The sequence below is a fragment of the Thalia democratica genome, chromosome 7 (genome assembly GCF_965202585.1).
Source record: "Thalia democratica chromosome 7, ktThaDemo2.hap1.1, whole genome shotgun sequence".
Taxonomy (NCBI): domain Eukaryota; kingdom Metazoa; phylum Chordata; class Thaliacea; order Salpida; family Salpidae; genus Thalia; species Thalia democratica.
The window spans coordinates 61,346,355-61,372,442 of NC_139171.1; the positions used below are offsets into that span (position 1 = coordinate 61,346,355).

General features: G+C 24.9%; 1 protein-coding gene across 1 annotated transcript; it reads left to right on the forward strand.

Annotated features, from left to right (window-relative positions):
• The first annotated feature begins 12,592 nt into the window (after window positions 1–12,592).
• On the forward strand, window positions 12,593–22,299 carry LOC145841681 (uncharacterized). Its single transcript, XM_082949032.1, has 9 exons — window positions 12,593–12,698; window positions 14,741–14,947; window positions 16,954–17,041; window positions 17,966–18,049; window positions 18,952–19,006; window positions 19,811–19,917; window positions 20,760–20,868; window positions 21,292–21,452; window positions 22,140–22,299. The coding sequence occupies exons 1-9, from the start codon at window positions 12,593–12,595 to the stop codon at window positions 22,297–22,299; spliced, it is 1,077 nt and encodes a 358-aa protein (XP_082805158.1).
• The last annotated feature ends 3,789 nt before the right edge of the window (window positions 22,300–26,088 follow it).

Consider the following 26,088-nt stretch of genomic DNA (forward strand, 5'->3'; position numbering starts at 1 on the left):
TTAAAAAGTCTTAATATAGTCTTGTCTCGATAATTTTATTTAGTTTTGAGGTTAGCATGCTAAAATTTTTTCGCAGATCATTTTTACAAGTTTAAAATACTTAAGTATATAAGTACTTTAGCTGTTAGTTATGATTTTAACAACTGTTTAAAAAAAAACTTTCTAACGATGTCAAGTAAAGTAACTTTTATTCATTGTTGATAACTTATTTTAAACATTTACAGATATCAAGAAAACATAACATAAAATGTACTTTCAAATTACATTTAAAAACCTAAAACTAAATTTTTAAATTAATCTAATAATTTAAACTGTTTATATGCTATTACGATTTAGTCTTTTCCATAAAACGATCATTTGTTTAGCTATATTTTGTTACCTTTGTTTACTTTCTTTAACTAGCTCATTGTTTTATTTATTTTAAAATGTTTCACGAAAATTATATAAAAGCAATCATATGTTCCGAATGTTTTAAGACTTTATTGGAAAAAAAGTATATGTTTGATAAAACTTTATTGGGTTTCTAAAAAGTTAAGACTTCTACAGACTAATACATTTAAATACTCTTTTATATATTGCAGTTAAAAACATAAATATAAACATTTTATTTCATGTTTATTGTTTACACTTCTCTAAATTAAAATACTTTAACAAAGGCGAATCTAACCTTGGTCGTGATTTTCTTCAACTTTGATTGTCTCATGCTCATGATACAGGGCCTTATGAGCCGAACTTACACACACAAAAGTGAACAAAACCAACACAACTGACAGCTTCATACTAAATTGTTTATGTTTAAAATATAAAACGAAACTCGTACTTATACGCATTTTTATTTAGCCGTGAGCAGTGTTAACACGTTGTCCACAGAAATTTAACACGGTTTCGGTTGTTAGTTTTTGCAAGTAATTGCAGCAGATTCTGCAAATATTGCAGCAAATGTATGTATTTACAGCTGGTTAATAAACTAACCGTGGCAAATTGTGTGAAATTAAATTAACATTAAGGACGATAATTTAACACATTCAACATTAAATTTTATTAATGTTGTTTTATTTGAAAAGTTTGTTTCAAAAACTTTTTTACAAAATTTTTACTGGAGATAAAAAATGTTTAGAAGTTTGGTTAAAGCAATAAATAAGAAAATAAAAATAAAGTAAAAAATCAAAACTTTTAGTATTCTTTTTAACAGGTCTATATTTCTTATATTAAGCAAAACCATGTCATAACTGTTTGGAAATTTAAGTATTATCATAAAAACTTCAGTTTAGTACTTAAATTAAAAGGAAAAAACTGTTTTGCAGTTAAAAAAATAAGAATATGTTATTAATGTTTTAACTTTCAAAGACTAATATTTTTTATAGTTTTTCGTCTTACTAAAAAAAAATATGGGATCAAAACTTGTGTTAAAATTCACTTAAAACTTTGGTACATTATTTTTTTCTTTTAATTCTATCTAAACTGTTTAAATAAACCTTATATGCATTGTACTAATTATCGAGTTAATTTACTACATCCATTTTTCTGTTTTTACTAAAGTTTAACATAATTATACAAATAAGTTTTGTTTCGCATTTCAACTGTTTAAACGCTGGCTTTTAAACTTAGAGTCAATAATTAATTCTCTTCTTTTCGTAAAAATATCACTCATTTACGTAAATCCGTTACTGTTATGAAATTCAAAAAGATCATGAAATTATAATATTAGTATCAAAGCTACAATATTGTTACTTGACTAGGATTTTAAGAATTCAAATAGTAAACCTTTTACTCAAATTATAATTAAAAGTTAAGTTAAATATTGTGTAATATTAAACTTTCCTGTTGATTACTTCTCGAAATATTCTATAAAGTACAAAATGTTTTATGAGATATTTAATGTTTAGTTTTGTAATTACACCAACAAGCTTAAACATTTAACTACACTTTAAGATAGACAAATCAAAACAGTTTAAAGCTAAAAGACTAAGTTTTTAATTAGGTAAGAACAGCATCAGAAAGTGAATGGATTAATTAATAATTTAAGGCATTATTAATTAAAGTAAACCAATTTAATTAATTTAAAGTTTAGTACAATAAAATACTTACAAAGTAACATTAGCTGTGTACAATAAAACATAGATTAAAAAAACGTAATCTTTTTCTAAGAAGAATACACTAAATTAAATTTAATTTATTAATTGTCAACTTATTTGTAATACAAAAGAATAAGTAGATGTAGATTAAAAAAAGACAAAAGAAAGTATACAGAGCCTAAGCTTGGACTTACATATGCTTTGAGACAAGCTCAAGTTGACATAAAAGTTTTATCACACCAATTACGTCACAATAGATGGCGACTGACTCACGTGCTTCAACAAAACCCGGGTTTCAGTCCCGTGGTCTGATGATCGAATCGGATCAAACATTTATGTTAACTTAGATGTGATCTTGCTTGGCTACGATTTTATTAAATACCTTATTCTCTATGATATTTGAATATATTCTAAGTTTTACTTATTGTTTTTTATATCATTGAAGTTTATTTGTAAAAAATAATTGATTCTTTTATTAAATTGGATAAAATTTGTAACCTGAACTCAAGTTTAAGTAGCATAGAGTATTTTTAAGAATTAAAAAAAAGTAAGTCTACTTAACAGCTTTGTTGATAAAAAACCATAATTGGCTATCAACTAGTTGCAGTTGTAATCTGGCATATGAAATCATAAAGTAATCTTAAACTTTTTGAGTTTTTCCTGATTTAGTAGACTATTTCATACTTTTATCTCTTTATACACGCCAATAACCATGTATAAAAAAGTTTTGAACTTCAATAGGTGGAAAAAATCAAATCGGTGTACTTGTTTTATTAATTGTTGCAGTTTATAGACTTAAAATTGATTTTGTTTTTTATTTTATTTAGCTAGATAAAAATTTCGTAAGTTAAAACTAGACTCAACATATAAAAGAATTAAAATAGCTTATTAACTAAGTACGAAAAAAATACGTAGTAAACCATACTTAACAAGAAAATTAACTAAATTTGACTAAGCTTTGTAAATTACAAAATTGAATGTAAAATAGTAGTTGTCTAACTGTTTTTAGTCGTTAGTTCTTGCAACATAACTTGAAATTTCAAAAACTTAACATATTTTTCAAACATTATCGATTAATTGATACAAAATGAAACTAGTTTTTTAACTATTTAATTCAGACTCAAACGATCTAAAGGTTTCATGTGATTTATAAAAGGTTTTATTAGCTCTTAAATTAAATGATTATAAAATCAATACAATCATATAAGAAATGTATTGCAAGTTTTTTTTTGAAATATTTTACTCTTAAAAACACTAAGTATGTGCTTTAGTTTTTATTTTTGTACGTAAAACCTAAAATCTTTATTGGCACCTGGAAAAGATCTAAACGCAACTAATTAAACATTTGATATTAAAATGTTATGTTTTATTAAATTATGAATTAGTTTTTATTTTTGTAATCTGATGCCATTTTTATTTCTAAGAATGTTTTAATCATATAAAATATAACAATATTTACAAAACGACATTATAGTTAAAAAATTAAAACAATTTTTATGAGCTAAAGCACAAAAATTAAATACAAGTACATACATATACATTTTAAACTTTAGCAACCATACTTTTCCTCTTAAATATATATGTGTATAAATTAGTACTTATTTACACTAAATATGAAATAACAAACAGCTTATAAGTAAAATATATAAAGACACCGAATACTTTGATTAAACTAAATTGTTGCAAAAATACGTAAGTCTGTTATTAGTTTCTCTTTAGTGCAGAATAGGTTTCAAAAACTGACGTATTTGTTTTTCATTTGTAAAGCAAGTGTTTGCGAACTTTCACATGCTTTACAAAAACTTAATGAAACAATTTTTTAGCTGTATAAAACTGTTAAAGAAGTTTAGGACTGACTTACTTATTTATTAAAATTTTAAAATGTTTAATTATTTATAACTAACACTATTTATCTATGTGTATCAGTTTTAATAAATTTTGAAGTTTTATAGCTGTTTTAATTATACTTGATACTTTATTTCGTTTGCTATTTTATAAGAAAACACTACTAATATTTTTAGCATTTATTTATCTTAACACCAATATTTAAAGTTTGTAATTGAACTTAAGTTTGGAGTTTTTAATTTTAGTTTACAGCACATAACACAAGAGGACCAAGTAGTCACAAAAATAAAACAACTTGTAAATTAAACTTAACAGTGCTAACTATTTTGTAGTTGAAACTGACTAAACATGTTGCATAGTTTTCAATATCTAAAGTTTATTATGAAGAATAATCATTTATTATGAAGTTTAACCTTGAAATATTTAGTTAGCAATAGTACTAATTTACTAGTTGGTATTCTACTAATTGTATATAGACATTTGCAATTTTTCAACACTTAAAAATTCTTATACATCAAAAGTTAAAGTAAATTTTATTAGCGCAAGTACACATATTCAACTAAATATAAATAGAAGTTTTTATATTTTTCAATGTATATAGCTGCTCATGCATCAAAGTTAAAATGTAATTATATTTCATTCGCACAAGAACACATGTGTGTTTGAAGTTAGCACAATACCGAGTTAGAAATCAATACAAGCAGCCAATGTGGAAGAAGCATTCTCTCTCGCATAGATGTTTGCTACTTTCACAAGACGATTTAGATTCGCGTGTTAATATTTCGCATGTTATCATGAAAGTAGTTCTACATTACAAATTGATAAGTCGTCTGCTTTGTTATTTAGGTTGTACATTTTGTAACAAAGTTAAAGTATAAAGTAAGTTTTTGTTAAATTAAGTCAATATGGAAGAAGTTGTGTATTCTCTCTCGTACATGTTTGCAACTTTTACTTTCAAGACGCGACAATGCAGACTCGTATTTTAATATTCAGTTTGCTAGGTTTAGCATTGCAGATTCCTGTATTAAAATCTAATTCGTAGTGTTCTAGTTGTGTAGTTCAAAAATTTAAGTTACATAGTCAATATATAAAAGTTGTAAGAAGTTATTTATTCTCTCAAAAATTAAAGTTTTACTAAAAAGACCTGAAAATGTACTGTATTTAAATATATAGCTTATTAGATAATTAGTAAATTACAGACTCGTCAATTGATATATTTAAATCTTTAGTTATGACTTCAGATTAAGAAAGAACAAAGTAACAAATGCAATTTTAAACAAAGTTATTTGTTCTCTTCCTACATTCAGTTGCATTTTCGATTTTCAAGAACAAAAATATTCATATACTTATCTCGTTAGTATTTTAGTTTATTAGTTTGTGAAAGTATATTTAGAAGGATTGCAAACAAAAATAAATAAGATGTAGTTGTATTTAGTTTAGAAACTAGTGTTTTTTTTTAATAATTTTTACTTGTACCAGTTAAATTTCAAACAAAATTACACTCTGGTATAATTTAAGCTTAACTTAATCGTGTTTTTTTTTTAGTTATAGTTAGTTTTTTCAGCCTAAGCATTTTAAATCGTTAAATAAAAACTTTTGTGCGTTTTTTATTAAAAATTTTCAAATCTAAGTTGTGTCCTTAACTTATTTGAAGAAAATTAAACTTCCTAGACATTTAAAAACATGTGCAGAAAGTCTATTAGCTTGTATCCTTCGAAATGTAGACTTTATGCAACAAGATTTTATAAATAATAGACATTTTAGATATGGAATGAGTAGAAGTTTTCTAGACAAGTTTTTTATGGTTTATCACCTTACATTTTTTAGTTTGTATTTTACAGGTTTGCATTTCTTACAACAAATGTTTAGCTTCATTGATAAAGAACCAGTTTATAACAAGCATATAAATCTAAATTAGTTACAAATATTTTAGAACAGTAATATTTTTTTTTCAATCCTTTAAAGGTTTTCGACGTTTATAAAACTTGAATATTTGTAGGTTTAAAAAAGTATTATATTAGACTTTAAAAACTTTTTTTGTTATAATTCATTAATTCGTTTATTATTAAATGCAGTAAAGATTGTATACTTTAAAAGCTTAAATAAACTAAAGACTTGAAAAATAATAACCTTAAAAAAGCTTTAATGACATATTTTAATTATTTTTTGCAAAAAAAAAAAACAGTTTTGTTAATAAGACATTACCAAAAACTCGTTTGAATCAATATTAACCGATTAAAAACATTTATCATAAGAACATTCTACAAAAGAAATTTATAAGGTCAAAACGAGTTCATCGTATACTCATTTTTCTTTGCGGGAAGAATTGGCTGACTACTTGGCATTAATTCAGTCTGGAAAGAAACACTGTGCATTTATTTTAATGCATTTTGACTAGGGAACTTATAAATATATTTTTAGCGAAAATATCGCTTCAATAGTGGTTTTATAACGATTTATTTTTACTTAGTTTATAAATATATTCCGCAAAAATATACTTTTGTTTAAAAGCCAGGCTGAAAACTTTTAAACTTATTTTTAATTTTCAAAAAATATACGTTAGTAAATTTTTTACTAAACTCTAATTTATTCAAAAAATAATTAAAAATTAACAAAAGAAAAACTTGCACAATATTTTTAACGTATTCATCTAAAAACTAAAGTTGTTTTGTTTTTAAACCAAGCGCACATTATCTACGCTTTTTTTCAAGTAAAAGTTTATTAGGAAAACTTTTCTTACCTACAACATCTAACAAAAAAGGTTGAAAATGAAAAAATAAAATCGCACAAAAAGTTATTCTACTTGTTATTAGATGCATGTATTTTGTTTTATTTTAGAACCAAGCTCATTTCAAATAACTATTCAGTTTTTTTTTTTATATTATTCAAAGCACGTTAGAAAAATCCAACCAATCTACAGTGTCCAACAAACAAAATAAAAAGTGAAATTAACAAAAGAAATTTTGCACAAAACAGTTGTTTGTTTTACACGAAATGACAACCTTTTACAATCTTTTAATTGTTTGCCCAAGAATTCTTTCAAATTCAATAAGAATTTTGTTTTGTTCGAAAGAAAATCTTTGAACACTTCTTGTTTTCGCAGAATTTATTGTAGCCCAATTTCTAGAACGTTAGGTGTTTACTAAAAAATATATAACTGAAGGAAAACGTATTTTAATTTACAAAAATAGTAGGAAATTGAGATTATTTAGTAGATATTAAACTACTTAGATACTTTAAAATGAAAATTTTTTTTTTGTAAAACTAGAAAGGGGTAATTCTTAGTTGGTTTAATTAAGAAAAGAATGTTTTTTGAAATTTGTAAATAGTTAAATGATGTTTTTCGTTTTATGAAAATCAAAATATTTTAAATTAAAAAACTTACTTTACTCGCGACAATCGGAAAAGGCAAATCAACAAATTAGTTGAAAGTCGCTCAACGCGATTGAAATGCACCGAACTAATTATGACGTAATAATGCGTATACACACATCAGTGGAACATTTTGAAATAGGGTGACATTTAGTCTGAAACCGATTGTTTGGAGTGGTGAATTAGAAAATGTTAATGTTGTATACGTTAGATTTTTTAGCTTTGTTGTTTGTTTATTATCTAACTTGATTTTTGTTCTTTGTTGTAGTTGTGAAATACATGTTTTAATAATTAGAAATGTATTGTGAGAGAGAGTGTTTGTTAAATTTTTTTAGTTTTTATGAATAGTTTTGTATGAATAGGCGGTATTCCATTTAAAAATGAGGAGTCTATATACTTACTTTAATATTTATAAAACATTTTAGCTTTTGTTCAAATGAACTTTTAAGCTAGCAAATATTTTACAGATTTCTTTTAGTTACTTTAAGGTTCTGTAAACTTGAAAAACTTTTTCTTTTAGATGGATTTTAGCAAAAATCTAAATATTAATTGCAAACATTATCTCCTACTGGTCATTGACTTTAACAAGTTTTCAAAGCAAAAAAATTCTCAAATATTTAGTTACGTCAGTAATCTCGTAAAAACTTTATTACTTTACGTTAAGACAAATATTTTGCAATACATTACAAGAACATGTATTTTCTCATATATTTAAGAACCAGAATAAACTTTTTTTTTGATTTTTATATATCTAGTATTTTTATTATTTTATTTTAGGTGTTCTAATAGTTAATTTGAGCATTTCAGTTTAAGTTTTGGTTCAAATTCTATATTTCTTACAACTTAAATTTCTTAAATATTATAAACAAATCATTTTAAAATCTGGTTTATACTTCCACAAAAAACTTACAAATAGTTTATAGATCATAAAATTTCTTTATGTATTTAAGTGAGATTACCGTAATAATATAGATTAATTCTGAACTTGTGTTCAAAAGTTCTTGTTTTCGATAACAGTCTAAACGTACTGTAATGTATTTATAAACAATCTATTTTTGTAAAAAAATAAAGTTTAAAAACATTAATAAAACTGTTTATAGTATGTCGCTTTTGTTTGTAAATAGATCTCCGATCAATCCTTGGTTATTGTTTACGATTTTTTTTCTATTTTCACACCAAAAGTTTACTGTTTACGCATTTTGACTCAAAATAGATGTTAAATTAAATAACTCGTTTAAATAATTGTTTTCTTTATTTATCAAAATCCACAAGAGAAAGCTAAAAAATAAATAATACTTATATAACATCCTAAAACAGTTAAGTAATGAAAATAAAAGTTATCTTTAACTTAATATAACAATAAGCTATTTTCAACAGTTTTAATTATTGCCATATGCATAAGTTTTAAAAACTGTAAAAAAAAATTCTTTAAATAAGATAAATACTTTTGTCTTTTGTGATTTTTTATGTACTGAATTAGAATTTTAGTTTGTTATAAAAAATAATTTCCAGATAAAATACCACTACCAAAGTATTTTGCAAGCTACAATGATATGTATAAATAATTGTATATAAATACTTAAGTTACAACTTAAATAAAGTTTAAACAATAAGTTTGATGAAATAGTTTTTGTTATGTTTAATATTTGTAAATAATGTAAAATTTGGTATTTAATCAAGTTTTTATTTCAAAGTTCAAGATCATACCTAAATGAAAATATATATAAATATTAAAAAGTTAAAGTTTAACTATAATAAGTCTTTTAAATGTGTTTACAAAAATAGTATTAATTCAAGAAACATTTCATAACTTAAATGTATAAATAAATAAATAGTCGAGACACATAGATAAAAGGAAGCTTTCATTAAACGCTAGATAATTAGATTAGTGACAGAAATAAATTCTTGTTAAGTTTATCCCGTTAATCTGAAACTAATGTATCAAAATAGTTTACAATCAAACTTATTAAACTAGTATGTTGTTTTTACTTGATTTTTTTTTCATCTTGGCATATTAAATTACATATGAAAGTCTTAGGAACATTTCATTATGACTTAATTATACTTTAAAAAAAAAAACAATATTATTAATACCAGTATTTAATAATTGTTGTAGTTTAAAAAGAATTATTTTTAGCCTATACATATTTCTTACAGCATTTTTCTAACCAATACTTATGGGAAGCTAAGTAAACAAGTACTTATTAAGTTCAATTCGAATAAGAATATTTATTTTAAAAGTTCGATACTTTTTTTTTCAACTGACTTACAGTTTTAATAACATGTTAAAATAATAATAAAGTTAAAAAAGAATAACATTTTTAATATTCTTATAATATGATGTGAATTTTTTTTTTCGGATATTCATATGAATTTAAATTTGTTTATACTTAAAAAAATAAAATTTAATGATGTTTTATTGAACGTCTACTTATCAAATGACAGAAGTCAAAAAGTTCATTAAAATTTTTCGTTAAAAATAAAAGTTTGATGTTAAAAGCGTTTAAATTTTTTATACTTGATCAATTTTTATCGAAAGCTTAATTTACGGTATTCAATAGTTGTTTGAAGCATAATTAACTAATGATTTCTAAAAAAGACTAAACAGTAGTTTGATTTGTGTACAAAAATTTAAACCGAATTCGTAAAAGCTTCATTCACTACTATGTACTTGTAGTATAGGTAGAGCTTGCAATATAAAAAAGTGTAAGTTTACCTTAGTTATAAATAGATTACGAAACTTAATAAGTAGCATTTTTTTAAGTACTTGACCTGAAGTTTAAAAAAATCTTTGTTAAACTTTAAATAGTATTAGCTTTAAATAATAATAAGTGTTTCGTATCTTTTTATCATTTTAACTTTCAATGTTTTTAGTTTTAAATACTTTTACAAAATAAATTTATCTGAAAAAATGTTATATATAAATTAAAAAAATCTATGTCTAGAAATCTAATGTTTATTTTCCAAACAGTTATTATATAAAAACTGCTGAATGTTTTTGTTGAAAAAGTTCTGTTTATTCAAAACAAAATATCGATTTTACAAAACCAACAAAGTGCATAGAATATTGTAAAGCATAATACTAGTTTCTTGTAAAACAATCTTAACTTTGTAAACACTTTTGAACTTGGCCCAACCCTGCAAAAATTTCCCCTCATGTAGCTGGCACGGCAACCGGTTGCTTAGCAACAACAACTTAGCGTTGCCATACAGCCAAGTGGATAGGTCGTATGCATTAGATGAAGTAAACATGTTAATACTTATTAATAATACATGAGATGATATGAAGTATTTCGCCGGATTAAATGAATGTGTGATATGAAATATTTTGCCGGATTAAACGAATGTGTGATGTTTTATGAAATCCGGTTCGATTTGGTAATGAACTCGAATGATATGTATTTGCTTCATGTATAATATTAGTACAGTATACATGTGTGTGTAGTTTGAGTCGCTTTAAAGTTAAAATCATTATATATGTCTCTTTATACTTTATACGTTAAAACTTTATTTATTTAAAATATAAACATGTAGTAAATGTATTGTGTTATAAGCAACCTAAGAGCTATAATAAACAGTTAAAGTCGTTTCGGTCGCTTTAAAACTTTTTTTGTAATTTAAATCAGACATATGTTGTGTAAACATGTATTAGTTAATATATTTTTATAAAGCTTTGATCTACTTATGAATAAAAACATTTTAGATCCGGCTTTTATAACCTTTAAAAAATATGATTTGGTTTTTTTTTCGTATGTTCACGTTATAGAAAAATTGATTTAAATAAGTAGCTAAACTGTAATTTGAATTATACCTCTCTTTTTATCAGATATATTTAGATGCTTGCAAAAATTTTATGTTATTACCTCATAAGTTATTATTAATGATAAATTCAAGTTTTGTTTTACTCACAATATCTTAAAAATCATATTTAATAAAAGTTTTAATATAAATTAAAACAATTAAAATGAAAGTTTAGTTTAAGTTTAACACAAGTTTATGATTTTGTTGGTTGAAAGACAAACTTTTTGTATTAAAACCGATATCTAGCTTATTAATAAGATAACTATTAACAATTTATTAAACTAAACTTAAATTGCATGAATTGCATTAGTAAACTTCTTTATTGTTTATAAATTTAAAAAAATAAGTATATTGACGCCTACGAATTTCTTCTTTTGTTTATATTATTGTTTGTTTTTTTTTTTGAGAGACTTGAACTTTAAAACTACATCTGAGACTTTATTATTTTTATTATCTAAACATTACGTGACAAAATTTGTTTTTATAGACTTAAAAAGTTTTTGAAGGTTTTGAATAAGAAATATTTTAAGAGAAGCGCTATAATGAGTGATTTTAAAAGTATATAAGTTTTTTATTTGAAAGGTAAATAAAGCTACTATTATGCATGTAAGCTTTTTGCTGTATCAGATTTTTTAGTAAATAAAAGGTGAAAATTAATTTATAGCAAGAATTTCGAACAATTTATTGTTTTAATATGAAATGTACTTAAGAAGTACAAAAGGACTTGTTTACAGATGCTTACTTTATAAGCAAAAACTCGTTATATAATTGCTTATAAAACTTTTAAATTTCAAGCTATAAAAAAAAAGCTTAAGTATTTCAGATTAAGCTTAAAAAGCAAATAAAGATTTTCCTCTCTATTTTTACTTTTAAGCTTTTTTAATACCTTTTTGTTTTCTTACAAACAAGATTATACAGAAAGTATGTTTTAAAATAGACTTGTAACTTTAAAACATGCTAAATTTGCATAAACAATACAAAACAGTTTTGCTAAAGCTTTAATATAAATAAACTTAAGTCTTTTCTAATTTAAATATAAAATAAATAATTTTTATTTATTTGATTTTCTTGCTTTGAATTTTTTTTTGTATTTTCAAGATAGCAATAAATTAACAAACCTTAGTAAAACTAAAGCTTTAATCATTCGTTTTTAGTTGTGGATTTTATTTGATAAATTTTACAACATACCTTATTAACTTTAGTAAAAAAAATAAACAGTAGATGTTGAACTATAGTTTAATAATATAAATAGTCACATTACCAAGTTTTTATTACATTATGCTTGATTAAATTTTTCAGATGTTAAGTAATTATACCATACTTTATTTTTTTTTTGTTTGAAATTTACATGTTTTTCACAAATAACAACAAAACTTTTAAGCTTAAGAAACAAATTCAATAAAAAAATTCTATTAAGATATCAAAAACTTAGTTCAATACAAATTCTTTTTTTCAGATGTTAAACAACTAATTTAATGCAAAAGATATTCTCACTTGAAATGGACGACGACCAAAAAGAAAAAGGGGGATTGAAATCCGGGGGAAACACCATTATGGCGAGACCCCAAACTACTTCAATCGTTGAGCTTAAACCCCTCAGTAAAGGTTTTAAGAAATCTTTAATTTTTTAAAAACAAAATAACTTGATTTTTTACTAGTTACTCTAATACAAATAAGTTAAAATTTATAAATTCGAGGTTCAAATAAAGGTTTGAATGCTTTTAGATTTAAAATGCATTAATCAACATTGTAAATAAAAAAAAGTTAGTAAATGTTAACTTATTTATTACAGTTTAGTGTTAATTCAGTTTAGTATTATAATAATCTAAGTAAAGAAATGTTTGTATCTTATTAGTTTTTGGCGCAAATATATGATAAATATGCTGTGAGATCTAGTTGGTAGAGATATAGCTAGATACTCTGTTAACCCGTAAGTAAAAACGTTTACCCATATTTTTCAAAAAAAAAAATTTGTGTTGTTTTAGAAATGTTGTTATTATATTTTATAGAATATTTTAAAAATTCATTTAAATTAGTGATTTATTCATAAGCCCTCTTTTTACCCTCTTTAAATTTTTTAAAAACTGATTTTATCTCGATTTTTGGGCATGTTACAACTAGTTTCTGGTTTGTACCATGATAAGGGCAAATAAGTTTTAAGTTTCAAATTAAAAACATTTTTTTAATTTTGCTTATAGTTTGATGTTTTTTAGAAAAATATTTTAGAGTTATTATTTTAACACCCTGATTGATATAGGGCTAAACTTGTTCTTAGCACAAAAAAAAAACAAAAATATTCACTAAATTCTCAAACAATCTTATTTTAGACAGTTTCACAAGTATTTTTCGAATAAAGTTAAGTTAAAATTATACTGTGTCTATAAAAGGCAAACACTAAGAGTTTCTAAGTACGTTTTTCTATCATCTTGTATATGAAATAAAGTTAAGTGAAGCTTTTAAGTTTGCTAAAAAGTTTTATTTTACATCTTGTAGCGACTTTATTCATTTAAAATCTCCCAAGCATTTCTCACAACGTTGTAATGTTCTTGTAAAAGCTGCGACTTTGACGTAAGACTTACACAAAATTACACAAGACTGTTACACAAGATTGAAAAGTTTTGTGCATACAAAGTTTAAATGTATAAAAACTAAGTGTTTAAAAGGACTTACTTGAGCTTTTAAATGAGGACATTTAACACGTCAAGATATTTAGAACAAAATGTTTTAATACGAAAAGTTTTAAATTAATGACATCTTTGACTTGCCGCCAAAAACTAAATCTGATCTAGACCAAATGACGAATTTAGAATTTTTTGACCACAAATAATGCTAGTGGGGAAATTTGTTTCATATTTACCAAACCTGAGCTTAATTGATTAAAAATTTGATCAAAAGTTCATCAAAGTTCGAAACTATTATGCTGGAAAAAATTGTAATTTATTGTTTTCCTGTCCTTTGCAGGCACTTATTGATTATAATTTAATAATCTGTTTAAAATTTTACACAATATTGATTTTTCTATTAACACTGGTTATTGAATTTGTTTAAATATATTATATTTACAGTTACAGTGCAAAGATATATCGTTTATGATCATTACTTATTTTGTTTTTATAAAACAAACTTTTAAAACTGTGTCGTTTTTCCTGGATTAAAAATTATTACTAAAACTATTTCAGTCACAAAAATCTTTTTTAATTTATTACTGGTATCAAAACTTTAAAAATAAATTTATGTAGTTTTTTTAATAATTAAAGGATGTTAAATAAGTTTTCTAAAGTATTAAAATTTTTTCTTCAACTGTTTTATAAAAAGTACAAAAGTGAAACAAATTTGTTGTTGTTTTATCATTTACTGAAAATAAAAACAAATAAACCTTTTGTTTTTTTCTTAGCATTTCACAATACTCTCAAATACATCAAAAAACCTTTGCTTCATTTTTCTATTTAATAAAATATAAAAAACAAAAATAATTTATTTACAGTTTTTTCACAGCCGATGCACATAAATATAAGTACACCGAGTTTTTATATTAAATATACAGACATAAGTTTTATAGCCGCAAAAAGTAAAAATTCAAATAAACGTTTTAATAAAAATTTTAAAACAAAATAAGTTTAACTGATATAATAAAATACTTATCACAGCGGAAGCGCAAAAATACAAAGACGCGGAATCCTCCAAGTTCGAACAATTCGTCAAATTTCTCACGTCCCTGTTCGGCGAGTGCCTGGCCAGAATTTTCCTGTTACTGCTCTGCGGCGTCTCCATGTGGCGGATGATCGTGTCCGTCACCAACACGCTTCCCGAAGTCGCTTACGTGTTCGTCAGCGTTGGCGCCTTCGCTTCGTTGAGTGAGTTGTTGTGACGTAACTACAGTTTGATGACGTCATAGAGTTTGTGACGTAATAGTTAAACTGTTATTCTGATTTGTAAACACACTTGTTTAGTTATATAATTATATACTGCCCATAGTTGCCCACGTTTTTTATTACTGTTGAAATGAAGTATAGCGAATCATATATATTAAATGTTTATTCATAAATAAATTAGTTAATCGTCAAGCTTTGTTTGTCAATGGGACACATGTAAAACAAAAATATTAGAATTAAATATAGCTTAAAATATCTATTTTTATCATTACTCTGTTGAAAATCAGAATTAAAAGTTAAAATGTGTAAGTGTGTGACTTAATTTTATTAAAAAAAAAACAACTTTTCACACTTAATCATTAAAAAAGCACATTTGTATTAAACATAAATCATAAACAAAAAATATAGTGGTTAAATAAATATTATTTAAAAATTACAATACTTAAATTAAATGTAAAAGTATTTACTGACATTCTATTCAGCTACATCTTAATTAAAAGATGGTGGTTTATATAAGTAGTTAAAAAAGAATAATTTTTGTACTATAAGCTCATTTCTTATAAAGTTAGTTTAATCGTGTTACTAAAAAAATAAAACTTCAAAAAAATATCATTCTGTTTTACTTTTGTTCATTTTCCGAACAAAATCTTAAGATATTTCTGACCTATTTCGTTAAATTTTGCTAAAATTATCATTTAGTAGCATTAACTCTTTTATTATAAATTTTTTATCTAATTACAAAAAAAACTATTTTAAGAGCTTAAACTTCTAGCGAACAAAAAAGCGACTTATAAATTCGATTTAAGCAAGCATTCGATGTTAATGCCGCAAAAAACTTGCAAGAAAATTTTCCCCCAATCCCCATTGCCAAGTTATAAAGATTAAACTCGACTCAACTTTTTCTATATGCAAATGAGGATAAAACAGCATACTAAATCATCTTTTGAAATTCCTTTACAAGCTGTGAGACAGTTTTCTTTAAACCTTAAAAGACGAAAAGTTTTAACATTGAAGTAGTTAACCAAAACTTATGGTGTTTACTTTTGTTTTAACTCTAATTATAGTTTCGCGGTTTTTTATCGTTAAGAAACTTACATATTTATCTAGACTGTAACTCAAAACTATAGTCTTTACCATTTCAGAGAAATTTTCTTTAAAAAACTATCAAAGTTAACAAGTTTACACAAGTTAGTGAAATCTGAATTAATGTAACAATACATTTAGTATGGCTTATCTTATTTTTTAATACTATGTAGAAATAAATGAAAAAGATTTACTTTCAAACCAGTTATAAATTCTTTTTAGCGTCGTTTTTTTCGAACAGTAAACAATTTTTAGCATGTTCTATCGACTTACTAAGCCTAAGTTTAGTCGCAGTAAGAAATTTAATTTAGTCGTTTAGATTAGTTCAGAACTCGTTGTTTAGGTTTGAATCTTAATTATCTTCCTGTAATAAATACTTTTTAACGAAAATAAAAACTGCTCGAAACTTTACTCTTTTTTAAAATATGGTCTAAAAACTGTACTTTTGACTTAATAACTAGTTTTTTTTTGCAAAAACGACGCAAACACACTAACAGTAATGTATACAAAGTAATAAATGACGAAAAATTGCTTCATTATGATGTAAAAAGTGTATTCATGTACAAATTCAGTAAAAACGCTGTTTTGAAAGCTAATCTCTATAACAACAATTGTACCGGCATAAAGAGTTCAGAGCAAAATAAACTACCTTGAACTTTTTCTTCTAAACTTTTACATGATAACGTCATAGGGTAAATTATTTTTCTTTATGATGTCACCATGCATAGCTCTAGCTTTATAGTATTGAATAAGAAATATAAATAAATATCAGTGTTATGTAAATTTGTGTATTCTAATATGTAATAAACTGTACAGTAACGACTTACATATTTTTATTAAAACAAAAATATTGTTTTAAATACTAATTTTGATAAATGAAAAATAACAAAACACATTTTCAACAGTCGATTGTGGAGTTTCGTTATATTATTATTTTCATTTACCAAGTTATTGGAAGTGTTACAGTTATTTTCATTGGAAGGGCAGAAAATGGTAAACAGTGTTTTGTTTTTATTACTTTAGTAAATATGTAATTATATATTTTTTATATATAACTAACTTATACGCTACTTAGAAAGCACGAACCATTTTGGTTTTGAACTGGTCTTCTTAGTTTCATTTAATGAAAACGAAACTATTAGTTTTACAAACGTTTATAATTGTTTTAATCGTTCTAACGTAAATTAGAACCAAAATATATGTGCAAATTCAAATGTTATTTTGTTAACATCACATTACTAAAATTAGAGTGGCAATATTTAACACTTACATGTCAAAGTCGCAACTAACCTAAATACTCAGATTAATCTCAATTTAGTTTTAAGTAATTCAGATTAAATCGAATTACAACATAAATGTCACAAGTAACAAGGTTTTTATATTAAAATATTTGACCTTTCTGTCTTCCTATTTCGATTATACAAGAGTTTTATATTAGTACTTATTGCAAAAAACACTTCCAACTTAACACTTGTTACAAAATAGTTTTTTATTTATAATATTTATCAACTTAATATTTCTTAAATATGACTTTTATAATTCAAGTTAGTGATAATACAGCTACGAATTATTAGTTATGATAAGTATTTTAGAAAAGTTTGTAATTATGATTTTAAATTAATAGTTATTAATAAACAAAACTCATACTTTATTCTATAATTTATTAAAAAAATTTCCTTTGCTTTTTTGTAAGTTGAAAGTAACTATCAAATAAATAGCATACTTACGAAATTTAAATTATACTGATACAAATTTGTAATTTTTTTCTATATTTGTATACTTTCAAAACACTTACAACTGGTTGGACATTTGCAATACTTTGAAGTACGAATTAACAAGCTAAACTTAGTTCAACATTAACTTGTAGTTTTATTTTTTGTATACTTTTAAATAAATATAATAAAATGTTAACCACAGGCTGGACATGAACACTTTGTATTGTCTTCTCACAATCTGTCCGGCAATATTCGTTACTGAATACTACATTTTCAACTATCAGAGGTTAATTAACTTTTAATCAAGGTTAAATCGGTAAGATAGATAGTTCAAATACCTTTCTATCCGCTTAACTAAAATAATGATTATCAATTATTAGATGTATATTTATAAAGCATTCGACTAGTTTAGAACAGAGGTGTTTTATTTATTAAAAAAAATAAAACTTAACATTTAAAAGTTGAGCTTACGAATGTGCATTAAGTTTTTTTACGGATGAAAAAAAAATCGAACTTTGCAGAATATAAAAGAATTCTTGCTTTTAAATCGATTATTCTCATAAACAAAGTTTTTCTGCTTTTTGTAGTTCGCAACTAACTCAAATATAAATAAAACAATTCTATTGTTTCAATGTTCGGTACTACTTCACTAAATGAATAAAACAATTCTATTGTTTCAATGTTCGGTACTACTTCACTAAATGAATAAAACAATTCAATTGTTTCAATGTTAGAAGTTGAATAAAGAATAAACATATTTTTCAGCAAGAGTTTGGTTTCGCCCTTTTAGAGTAGACTGACAATTGGTTACCAATATTGTCGGAAACTCTTAGTTTTAAACTATTTTATGTTTAATAAATGTTAGAAGTTTTTATGATGTTCTAAGTTAGATATTTGCTTATTTTAAATTTAATTTCCGATTTATGAACTTTTTTCTCATATTGCAATAAAAATTTGTTTTAAGGTTTCCATTAAAAATATTTTTAAAAGTTTTCTGAAAAAAAAGAGTTTTATAATACAAGATATATAATTCTCAAAAGAAAATTTTAATGATTCAGTTTAAATTTATTAATTTTCATATATATTAGTTATACTATTACAAGTTGTTTGTCTTTAGTTGATAAAGTTTCATTAACTTTTGAGTGATATTTTGTTGACTTATTTTTGTGTTACAAAATTAATTTTCAGAGAGAACTATATAAAACAACGACAAACTAATGTAACCACTGAGGCTCCTTTAGCTGTGAGTTTATTTTTTATTTAATTAGGTAAATAAAAATTGACGCTATTAAATTGTTAGAAATTAATACATAGTATTTAAAAACTTAATATAATAAAGAGCTAAATTTACCATGTTTGAAAGACCAAATACTAGAAAAGGGTAAATATTCTTTTCATTAACAAAAGACAATGTTAGACTAAATTTCGATCTTTTTAAGCGAAGTAAAATAAAATTAAACTATTATTACTGTAGTAAATTAAAATTAAAATATTTTTTTTCAAAATACATATAAATAGTGTTTATGATAGTATTACAGCTTACTCTTTATAACGAATACTACATCATAATATATTTTTTTTTACGATGTATCACGTCACTTGTTTACAAAAGGACCTTATTTCTCCTACATAATTGTTTACTCATTTTAACAATTGTATACTATTAATTATTACGTCACAGAATATATACTTACAAAGGGACTTCACCTTACTTCTTCTCTGTAACTCCTCTTTAGTATTAAAAATTAAGTAATAACTATTAGAATATAAATTTAAGTGTTTGTTAACAAAAGATCCTAGTGAAACAAGTTCACTGGATTATATAATAAAAACAAACTTTACAGTATCTTCTTTTATTGTACCGACATATATTTCTGTGTGTTAACGGATTAACACACTTCAACTGGGTTATGAGTTCTTCCTTCCATTCATAACCCAGTTGAAGTGTGTTAATCCGTTAACACACAGAAACATATGTCGGTATAATAAAAGAAGACACTGTGTAATTTTTTCTATTAGTTATATAATATCAACTATTACGTCACAGAACACCTACCTTCAAAGGGACTTCACCTTGTTTCTTCTCCACAACTCATTACTAATATTAATTCCACTGTTGCGCCTACAAGTGAGAAGCCATGAGGAAGTTGACAGGTTAAAAGTTTTGTTTATTGTTATTTAAATAAATTTTTAAAATATTTAAAGTAAACCTATTTGTTTAATTGACATTTTATGTTTAGGATTTTTTGTAGTTTTTTTATTTGTTTGATGATATATTTTGTTGAATAAAATAAAACATAGTTAGTTATAATAATAAATTTAAACAAATTGAACTTATAGTCATTTATTGATTTTGATGAATCAACACTTTTACTTACATAATCAAAAGGTTAAATTTGAATACCTTGTTTTAATTTTTAAATTACCCATTTTCTATTACCGACAAATTAAGTTTTTAAGTTAATATACTTAGTTATTTCTATAAGACAGCCAAATTAACATCATAAAAACATTTATATATCAAAAATATAAGGTACAATAAAACTACAAGACTAATGTTTATATATATATATATATATATATATATTACAAGTTGACATCTACATTCATTTAAAATACCATAATTGCTAGCAGTTATTTTTTCATTCTTACGTTTTTGTACTTTAAAAGAATAGTTTGGTTTTGGTACTAGTTTTTTGGTCATAATTTTTTTTATCTTCAAAGATTGTAGAAGTAAATTTTGGACTTTGATCAGTGAAGCAATCTTAATTGAACGTTATAATCAAATTTTAAACAAACAATTAGTTAAACTGGGTATTACCCACACTTTTAGAACTTTTGATTAAACATATATATCTTTGTATAAATTAGTTTTTTTAGTTTTAAAAAATAAATATAAACATTTTGTTAGTTTACCTGTCTTATAGTTTTAGTAGTTTAACACTAATTTTAATTATTTTGTACAGGCTTATTAATTTCGTTTTTATATTCGACAGGTTAAGTTTAAATAATTATGTCCACGAGATGATGCTGTGTTGCGCTGATCTTTACAATTTCGTCATTGAGGGGATTTACCATCTTTCAGTTGTTACCAAGTTCGATCAGGTAGAAGTTTTTTTGTGTTTATTGTTTTGCTTTTGTGATCTTTGTTTGAGAACTATTCATTATCTGCTTGTTTAAAAATTTTTAACTTATTTTAAAACCAGGTTTTGTTCATAACCGTTTTTTTAGTATTTTTAACCAGCTGTTACGTGGCCATACTTTCACTTTGGTGAACTTTTCAAATATTTGTGACAAAATCTATTAAAAGCTGTTACTTTTTCAGGTTCTGTTCATCACCGTTTTTACAATTTGGTCGTTTGCGAGCTTTTCATACAGTGCAATGTTTTATACAAACATTTAATATTTTTAAAAAACAGCATTGAAAACAATTAAAAAGTTTATTCTTCAACGTTAATTTTGTCATGAGGGTTTTTCATTTCACGCTTACTTATCAAAAATAAAATTTAATTTTTTTAATACTTTCAGGTTCTGTTCATCACCGTTTTTACAATCTGGTCGTGCGGACTGTTCATACCGTGCTTGCTTGTGCCCGACAGATGTTACAGACGCTTGCACGCCACCAAATGGACAAAAATACTGGACATTTGTCACGCGACACTTGTGGTTGTTGTGCAAGATGCTGCAAGGTTAGATATTGTTACTTTTTATTGGTCAATATTTTACATAAGATTAGACAACTGAAATGGTTACAACCAGGTGAGATACTCGAAATTTGTATTGCTTCGCATAGTTTTTTGTCAGAAAAAAGAGAAATTATTAGGTGAGATATTTAAACTACTTTTTGTTGTTAAACCCTTAAAAAACTACCAGATAATTGAAACAGTTAATTTTTTAAAAGTTTTCATCAGAAGACACTGTAACTAATTGTTATTACTTTTATCACATACGATTTGGTAATTTCTATACGTTCCTTTATGAGCATTCAAACGCCATAGAATTGCTAGACTTAAGAAAAAATCTTTCATAAAGACTCTAGTTTGAAAACAAATTTACATCAACCATAGTTTTGTTACCATAAAGCATCAATACTCTATTATCAATTGATTTTTTCAACTAGGTTAAAACTTAGTGTCATAGTAATGCTGGTTAATTTTAAAAACTTAAAAATTGTTTTAAGTTCGAACTTTACATATTTTATTAAAAAGTAAAACATTAATCTGTTTTCTTAAACACTTATTATTAGAGTAACTGTACGCGTGGTCCTTTTTCTGATGGTTATAAATCCCCAGTCCTGAAATAAAATATAAATTTACATAAAAAATTAATGAAATAACAAAACAATAACTATATATACTAATATTTCGTTTTCTCAGGTTAACAGTGAGAGTAGTCCTTATTGTAATGCTCATAACCCCCCAATGCTGCAAGTACGTCCCTGATTGGTGCTCGATCATATTTTGGGCGGGAAAGAACCTGATTTGCATATTGCTCTACTGCCACCGAGTGTTCAGTATCGCCAAGGAGGACTCGTGAGAATAAACTGAAAAAAGTTAAAAAAATAGATTTGATTTTTAATACATATTTTATTTTTAGATTTAATTAACTTTCATAAACAAGAGTTAAAAGAAATTAAAACCGACAAATTATTTTTTTGATTAGTTACTACTTTGCCAAAGAGGAATTGTTAGAAGAAAGAGGAGTTTTAAAACAACCTTTATATTGTTTAAATTTTTTTTTGACTGCTATTTAAAAAGAACTGTAAAAGTCGTAAAAACAAAAGAGATAAAATCAAAACTACACTCTTACGCCTAGAATTTGTTTTAACTTTTTATACGTTTAAATTTGATTGAAATATTTAAGGAAAAAGTTTAAAGTCGTAATTTACAGACGTGCTTTGAAAAACAAATTTTAAACTTAATAAAACCATATTTTTCTCAGACAACTTAAATAAAATATTAATTTTGTTGATCTTTATTTAAAAATTTGCTTTTTTGTTTTTGTTTTAAAAAGCAATGTCATTTTGGTTTTATTGCTTTTTGAACCAGACAAAGTTTAATTTTTTTAAGTGTTGCTGTGTTTTAAAAGTAAATATTTCATTTGATAATAATAAGTTATTAATTATTTAATTATTAATTGTTTAACAGCAGGCATGTTTAAGAGAGCGAAAATATTCTTATTGATTAAGGTTTAAATCTTTTGAATTCCAAAATATTCTTAATATACGAAAGTTTTTAAGAGTTTTTCATTGTTATTTTCTGATATTTATTACAAAAAGGTTAAAAAGCTACATAAAACATTTTGTTAAACGTTTTTATGTGAACTGTAAATTATTGAAAAATATTTTTTTTAAACTATTAATATAAAAACTTAAAGAAGAGTTTACTTCAAATTTACGTTTTTTGATAACTTTTCGTTATTTAAAACCTTTTAGGTTGAAAATTTAATATTTTTTCAACTTTAAGTTCAAAAATTAATCTATTGGTTTTCTTTAAAACCTGCTGGCTTTAAAATTATCTTTTTTCTACTAAATTTTAATTTTACTATTTTTTTTATCGACATCTTAAATGTTATTGATTCTAACTTCCGTGTTTAAGTGCTACTCACCTATCTAATTTGAAAATCGTAGTTTCGATCTCTTAAATGAAAATACTTTCTTGTTTCTTACCATCCATTTAAATGCCAATAAATGTTTTTATTTTTCTTGTAGTTTTAGAAAGTTTGGTTTAATCAAAACTGTATTTTTTTTATTTAAAGCCAAAATGAAACACCTTTGTATGAGGTTAGTTTATTTTTGTTTTGACTTTTTTGTAGCAAATAAATCTTAAACTAGAGTTTTTTAAGTCTAATTTTTTTGAGTAATTTAGCCGTATTTTGTGTTTAAGGTGTTAAATGGTTGTTATTTTAAATAGTTTTTTATTCAAATTAAAAAATATGTAGATTTTGTGAGGTTATACAAGCAACAAACTTATAAGTAATAGTTTTTTTTATTTTCAATCTTGAAACTATGTTCATATCTAAGTTTGATTTTTTACTTGTCTTCTAAAGTAAATTGAAACTCAAGGATTGTTTATTATATAAAAGTATTGCCAAAATTGTAAACCAAAGTATTTTGCTGTTTTTTAAATTTTTTGCGTTTGTTTAATATTTTGTCTAATTGGTTTTAATAAACTCTATCCATTTACAAAAAATAGTTATTTTTATCTTATTTTACAAGGCCAGTACAAATATGCAAAAAAAAAATTACTACTGTAAGATATGATACATAAGTGTATAAGAAGTTTATAATAAAAACTTAATTGTAGAATTGTGTATTTAATAAGTATTTGTTTGTAATAGAAAATGTTGTTTAAGTAAGCTAAAAGTTTTTAATTATAAAAAAAACAAATTTTAAGTTAACTGCTTAAAAGAACTAGTAAAAGTAATTGTTAAAATTTGTTAAAACAATATATAGAGTAGGTCCCATAATGGGCCATAAGCAGCAAAGGGACCAAAGGGACCCGTAAAATGGCCCGTAAGCAGTAAAGGGGCCATAAAGCCATAATTTGAAACTTACACTAAATATTATGAAGTTGATTATGAAAAGCAAACAAAAGGTATTAGGCGTATTTTAGGGTAGTTTTGGAACTTACACTAGATATTCTTGAGTTTATTATAAAATGCAAAAAAATTTTTATGTGTGTTTAGGGGTAGTTTCTGAAAAGTTTTGTTGGAGAAAGCCATAGTTTTTTTTTACTTCTTTATAGGGGGCTTTGTGAAAAAAGGTTTAGAAAACTGTGATATTTACTATATAGTAGTTTTAAAATGAACGTATGTATATTCCACTGTATTTTGACTTGTGTGTAAAAACAAAATGGTAGTCGAAAGGGGCTCGTAAATTTATTTGTAAGTTAGTTTTTCTATTTTTGTCGTTGATAAGACAAACTATATCTTTGGAGCATGAATTGATAACAATAAGGTTTTTTCGTACACCAGGTTTTTGAACAAAATTTTCGAGCGCTTATTTGTCGTCGTTCAATAAACAGTTGTACTCGTACTACGCATCAGATACTTTACATCTCTTCATCTGCATATGTTTGTGCACACTTCGATGTGTACATTATAGTATCTGTGCAAACTATGGTTTACTTCTAAATATTAGAACTTGGGTGTGTGCATTGAAATGTCTGTGCAAACTAGGATTTACTATTTACTTACTTTAGAATTTTGAATAGGTTTTTTTTTAGCTGTTTTTTTTTTTTGGGTTTTACACTTATTTCGACATATGTCTGCTTGCCTCGATGGACTAAGCTAAGTTAAAGTTATAAGTTTATCAAAAAAGAGTTGTTAAGTATGTCAGTTGTGATTTCTTTAATTATGATTCAAAATTAAACAGTAGACTACAAACACAATTTTCGTACCTTGTACAACATTTATTTTCAGTAAAAATCTATAAAACAGGGCTGCTTGTGAGATTTTACTTTTGAAATAACTAGTTTTCTAACCCACAGACTAAAAAGTTTGTCCACATATTCTTTTTGGAGACTAAACAAAACTTTCAAAGTTTTTTAGTCAGAATTAAATTAAAAACAAAAAAAAAATTATTAAACGTACGTAGTTTCAAAAACTTAACCAAGCTAGCTTTTTTGAATTTTCAGTACTAAGTTATGGCATTAGGAGTTAATCATTACAGGTACGAAAACGGAAGAATTTTAGTTAAAACTAAACACCAAGAGTGTTTGCATGGCTTTCAATTTTCAAGTCTACATTCTAGAGGTGAATAAATGCAATCAAAATGGTTCAGGTGAAATTAAAAACACCAGAAGTATTTTACGCTGCAACTAATTTACACTCTTCAAAATCAACGAAGCGTTACAGTTCTATTCTATTATTACGTCATCAGTAACACACAGCAAACACTGACGTAAACTATTACATACTCAAACAACCATTATTTTAGTACGATTACCATTGTCATCTTTTCAATATTGCAACTAATTTGAAAACTGCTGGGTAACTTTTACCAATGCAGTTAAAATACACTTCATCATTTTTATTAAAATGTGCACAGCACTTTGATCCACTACGCAGTGTGCACAGCATCTTGATCCACTATATGTGTGTGCACAGCATCTTGATCCACTATATGTGTGTGCACAACATCTTGATCCACTATATGTCTGTGCACAGCATCTTGATCCACTATATGTGTGTGCACAGCATCTTGATCCACTATATGTGTGTGCACAGCATCTTGATCCACTATATGTGTGTGCACAACATCTTGATCCACTATATGTGTGTGCACAACATCTTGATCCACTATATGTGTGTGCACACTATCTT